At 37.3% G+C, this 6000-nt stretch overlaps 1 protein-coding gene across 2 annotated transcripts in view; it reads right to left on the bottom strand.

The window, feature by feature from the left end:
• Positions 1-3739: 3739 nt before the first annotated feature.
• SPR (Sex peptide receptor) overlaps positions 3740-6000 on the bottom strand; it is a 187397-nt gene continuing 185136 nt past the window's right edge. For both annotated transcript variants that reach the window (XM_074181915.1, XM_074181914.1), the window contains exon 4: positions 3740-4775. In XM_074181915.1, coding sequence (XP_074038016.1) covers positions 4182-4775 — 594 coding nt within the window. In that variant the 3' untranslated portion in view covers positions 3740-4181. The remainder of the gene's footprint in view (positions 4776-6000) is intronic.

Genomic DNA, 6000 nt, shown 5'->3' with positions numbered 1-6000 from the left:
TTTTTTGTTATTTCATGTGTTCCAAGTGCCTTGAATAATTCCAACTAGCTTGAGAAACAAACTTGATAATTTAGTTCATTTGTTAGATTGTCACCATAAAAAAAATATCCAAAAAACATACTTTAATGTGAGATTTCTACTTGAAAGTTTAGAAAACTTCAGAAGCATTGCTATGAATTTTATATTAAGAAAATCGAAAATGCTATTCCATATGACTCTCGAAGCTTTTGGAAATATATAAACAAGCAAATAATTAATAAACAGCGCGGAAAAAGCAATAATGTCAACAAAAATAACATATTACCTGACGATTTTGCCAGCTTTTTTAATGACTATGTAGATAATTTGATGAAAACCATAACAAACTTCAATCACAGTCATCTTGAAATTTTAATTATGAAAATTCCTCTCAATACTTCAACCTTTTGGTTGCATCCCACTGATGATATGGAAATTCTGAGAATTTTCACCAACTTGAAAAATTCAAAAGCTGCTGACATTTATGGATTGCATGCCACTGCTATAAAACTAATAATTAAGGACATCGCAGCACCTTTGGCTAACCTTTTCAAGGAGTGTATGTGTCGGAATATTTCCCGACGCTTTCAAAATATCTAAGGTGACCCCTTTGCATAAAAAGGGTGATATTAACCTTCCTGATAATTATCGACCAATTTCTATTATTCCGCTAATTGGTAAAATATTTGAACTAATTCTTATGGAAAGGTTACTCCAATTTTTCGAGTCAAATAGGCTACTGTGTAATGCGCAATTTGGCTATAGACCTAACCGGTCTACTGTATTGGCTCTATGTGAATTTTATGAAGTTGTTGTGGATGCCTTTGAGAGTCGTCAGTTTTGTGAGGCGAGGCTTTACGACCTGTCAAGGACATTTGATACGATACGACATGATTTCTTGCTATTAAAATTGGAAAGATATGGGGTTAGAGGCGTAGCTTTGAAGCTTTTTTAGTCATATTTGGAGGAACGAAAGTATTTTGTGAGTGTCTCCGGTCGGAGATCTGCTGAGTACCCAGTTATATTTGGTGTCCCACAGGGCTCCGTTTTAGGACCCTTGCTATTTATTATATATTTCAATGATTTATGTATGAGTATTAACTCTGATGTGTCTTCCATTTTTTATGCAGATGACTCCACACTCGTTGTGAAAAATTTAAATAAAAGCAGTGCTTTACAGACCCTTAATTGTTCAGAACAGAATGGTTAAGTTTGGTTTCAATGTAATTTCCTTTTCTTAAATGAAAGTAAAACGCAGCATCTCAGCAATAAGTGTATTATATCTAAGAGACATTATATTGAAGGAAAGAAAATGGAAATTGTTTGAGAAAGATTGAAATTAACTTTTTTTTTCTGAACAGAAGCGTACTTTTTTTTATTTCAAAAATAACCGCATCAACCGCGAAGGGTTATTAGCGGAGATCACTGGGAAGTCTTGCTTCTTGTCTTTCATATTCAAAAACTGGGCACTCCAGGATAATGTGTTTCACATTGTTGATTATACCACAAATATCACTCTGCAGCAAATTCATTCTTCATAAGGTGGTGGTGTGTTTGTCTTGTGTGTCCGATTCTGAGACGAGTAAAAATCTTCGTTGGGCCGATTGGTAGTTCTGGAAGCGCCTGTCGGGATTTATCTCACGTAATTTATTTGATTCCATGGCCATCCATCTTTCTTTCTAAGTGTTTGCTATCAGTTTCTTTATGAAATTAAAGTAATCTGAGTGGAAAATTTGTTGAAACAGTGCTGCGGAAGGAGTAACTGTAACATTGCGAGCGACTGCATCGGCTTTTTCATTGCCTCTGATTCCAGTTTGGGAAGGTATCCAGATTAGTTTAATATAGTTTTGATTCTGCATTAGCTTGGATATCCTTTCCTTTATACGGAAAAGCAGTGAATTGTTTGGGTATAACTGTCTGATTCCATGGCGCTGAGAGAATCGGTGATAGTAACAGAGTTGCCTTCCAGTCTTTCACAGTGTGTTACGGCTTGATCTATGGCGTATAATTCACCTGTATAAACACTACAGATTGACGGCAAACGGTAGGCAAGCTCCGTATCTCTTGTAATGAGGGCTGCTCCCACACAATCAGAAGATTTCGAAGCATTTGTGTATAAGTGATTGTACTCTTTGTAGTTGGAGATTATTTCGTAGAAAGTTTTTTGGATAAAACTTGGTGTTATATCATTTTTCCTGTGGGTGGAGAGTTGGGTGTTACAGGATGGGATCTTTATGGTTCATGGTGGTGGAGAGCATAAACTAAGTGACATGACATTATTAGAGACTACAGGATTATTAGGAGTGTTTGACAGTTTTGCGTAGAGTGGTGAATCACCGTTATTACTTTGATTGAACAGAAGGGGAAATCAGTTACTGAAGGTATAGTGATAAGCGGGGTTGTTTTTATTATCAGAAATTCTTGCAGTATACGTCATGGTCATGTATTCACGACGAAGACCGAGATGCTGTTCTCCTCCTTCGATAAGTAAACTTTCCACTGGACTACTACGGTATGCTCCTAAGGCTATCCTAATGGCGATATGTTGAATGACATCTAGCTATTTAAGAGCTGACTCATTTGCAGTAGAGTAGGCAATACATCCATAGTCTATTTTAGATCTTATTAGCGCCCGATATATGGTTAATACAGTATTGCAGTCCGCTGCCCAGTGTAATTTGACAAGACCTCCATTAGGTTCAAACCATTTTGACAAGATTTCTTAACATTGCAAATATGGGCGTTCCAATTCAGTTTGTAGTCAAACGTCATCCCAAGAAACTTTGTTTCCTCAACGAATTCTAACTGCTGTCTATTAAGCGTAAAGTTTGCGAAATTAGCTGCTTGCTGTTTGGAAAATAGGAGGCATTTGGTCTTCGCTGGTGAAAATTGGAAACCTGTATTAAAGGACCATAATTCCAGACTTGATATTCCTCCTGAAGAAGTGATTCCAATGTTTTTATATTTCTGCCACTGACAAATAGGACTAGGTCATCCGCGTATAGCAGCCCCTTGACTGGGGATTTGATATTCTTCAATATGTCGTTGATGGCTATGAGGAAGAAGAAGGTGCCGCTGAGTGATGATCCCTGACGGGTTCCGTTTTTGAGGTACTTTTTCTCAGAGTCTATGTCATTAGCTCTCAACGAAAAGGATCTATTTTTCAAAAAAATTTCTATAAAAGCAAGTAGATTTCCTTGGATGTGCCACTTTTTCATCTGTTCCAATACGTTGCGATTCCAAACTGTATTGAATGCTCGATGAATATCGAAAAAGATGACTATAACCTTGTGTCGATTTGCGAAGGACTCTTGTATGGCTGACTGTAGGCTAAACAGATTGTCTGTTGTTGAGCGGTTTTTGCGAATTCCACTCTGTTGGGGAATCATCAGGTTATGCTGTTCGAGAAAAAACTGTAGTCTAGCGTTCAAAATCTTTTCCAATACCTTACACATTGTGGAGATAAGGGGAAATAGGTCTATGTAAGTCGGGATTAGATGGAGATTCATTCTGTTTCAGAAGAGGCAGTACAATAGAGTTAGACCGAGATGTGGTCTTTACATTGTAGTAATTATAGGCACAGATTAAATATAAATGTGGTCCCAATGAAGGATATAGATCGTCGAATGAGAAATCGAATTGGTTTTCTGTTCAGCTTTCACTGAAAACGGGTGAGTTGGATTTATCAAAGCGGTATGAGAATGAGAAAAATAAGTAGAACTCGTCTTAAGCTGTAAGTTTATTCAACATAAGTTAGGGAAACGCAACATCTGTATAACATTCAACATCTCTTTCTAAAGTACACAACATATACATAACCAATTGTGATTTGATGAGTTTATTGATATGATAGACATAATCATTTCAGAAATATTCGAGACGAGTTTGATTTTGTAAACATCTTTCAAGTGAGGGCTCGTATTTTTGAAAGTTGCTGACAAAACCATCAATATCGTTAAATTAAAATAAAAATATACATGAACATATAACATATACTTAACGCTAGTTTTTCTAGGTTCTCAACATGTACCTAGTAAATAATTGTTTATGTACAAAACAGTTCAAGAACGGCATAATAAATAAATATATACATCGTATAAAATAACATTGATTTCAAGTCCATAGTTAAGCGTCATATTTTCCAATTGAGTTCTGTGGCAGAATTACAAAACGGTTTCGTTCGTGCAAGTTCTAGGCCCGTTGACTATAGAATATCTCGAAGATCCATTTCTAGCATTGGCTCCGGGTTTCACAAAAAGCTCTTTGAATGTTTCTCTGAACTGCCTGGACATGCCGCAGTAGATAGCAAAGTTTATCGGGTAGCTCAAGATAATGAAAAAATTAGTGAATAATGTCAGAGAGTTGGCCATCTCGTAGTTGAGGAATTCAATATAGATGTTCGAAATGACGTGTAGACTCGTTACCACTGCCAGAGGGATTTCTACGATCAGAAATACTGTCACTACGACAATGAGCATGAGGGTGGTGCAGTTTGAATCTCTCAACTTTTTGCACTCGGTTTTTTGATTCTTTTTCGCGGAGAGTAACATGTCCCGCCGCTTCTGAGCTTGCTTCAAGGCTCTGAATAGCAACAAATTTAGAATAACTAGGGTTATGCACGGCAGAAGGTGGACGAATAGTATCCTAAATAAAAAGTAGGTTACGAAGTATCCATCTTCAGTGATGTAGTCCTTCACCCAGTAAGCTATTTCTCTCGTACACACCGGAACGGTTTTGTTGTGCCAAACGATTTCAATCTGAAAAAAAAACAAGAAAAATTTCAGCTTTTGTCAATGTCATTGAGAAACTATTTTTGTCGGACTTATGCGAAAATGCAAAGGTAGGTGAAATGAGTGACATTTGACAGTTTGGTTTGGTCTTCCTCAGTTTGAAGAAACTCTACAATCGCTTTTCCAAGCAATATACATTGATGGATGTAGGAAATCATAATGAATAAAAGAGAATTGAAACTTTCTATGATTATTATCACTTTTATTTGTAACTAACGTAACTGCAGTTTCGTCCTATAAGGACATTTTCAAACTTATACATTAAACTCCAAGCGTTATCATAGTGACCAAATTTCACTCAATTTGTGCTTTATATAATAACAATTTGAATATTATGACCTTCTACCTAGGTAATGACTAATGATTTAGCCGAGTTCAGGTGAAACCTAATTGAAAATTTAAACATCTGGAAAGAATATTTTACCTACTCATCAAATGGACATGAAGTAAACTAATTACAATTTGTGCTTCATATAATAACAATTTACATTCTTGGATCTATCAATCACACATGAGAGAATCGTAAAAGAAAAACGGACAATACAGGAAATGGCAGTCAGCAACGGTTTCTCCACCAGGCGAGAGATGTTGGTCGTTGTCAAAGGTGTAGAGCATTTCTACAAATACGTGTATGGAAGAAGATTTTTATTGAGAACTGACTATGCAGCTCTCAAATGGCTTCTGCAGTTTCAAAATCCCGAGGGCCAAGTAGCGCGCTGGATCGAGAGACTTCAAGAATTCTACTTTGAAATAGAACATCGAGCTGGGACTAGCAATAAAAACGCAGACGGAGACCATGCCCCGACGACTGTTTACATTACCTACAAGCAGAAGAGAAGGAAGCAGCTATTTGTAGAACTACAGCGGTAGATGACAACTGGGAGGACAATAAAATCAAGGAAGAGCAAGAGAAAGACCCAGATCTTGGTTTAGTCATCGGATGGAAGGAAAATTAATCAAAGAACATCATGGCAGGAGGTAGCAGGTTATTCGCCAGCGGTTAAGTCCTACTGGGCCCAATGAAACGCCCTTACCTTAGAAAACGGGGTTCTGAAGCGGGTGTTGGAGTCTGAAGATGGTGGAGAAGAAAGGCGCCAGACTGGGGACCCAGGAACATTTGACGGGAGGTGCTCAAAGAAATCCATAATGGAGTCATTGAAGGACATCTGGGAATAACGAAGAACCTCCAGTA

The sequence above is a fragment of the Leptinotarsa decemlineata genome, unplaced genomic scaffold (assembly GCF_025532065.1).
Source record: "Leptinotarsa decemlineata unplaced genomic scaffold, Ldec_3_MD MMD2_tig00026328_RagTag_RagTag, whole genome shotgun sequence".
NCBI lineage: Eukaryota > Metazoa > Arthropoda > Insecta > Coleoptera > Chrysomelidae > Leptinotarsa > Leptinotarsa decemlineata.
The sequence above is the reverse complement of the archived record's forward strand: the minus strand, read 5'-3'. Positions and strand labels throughout refer to the sequence as shown.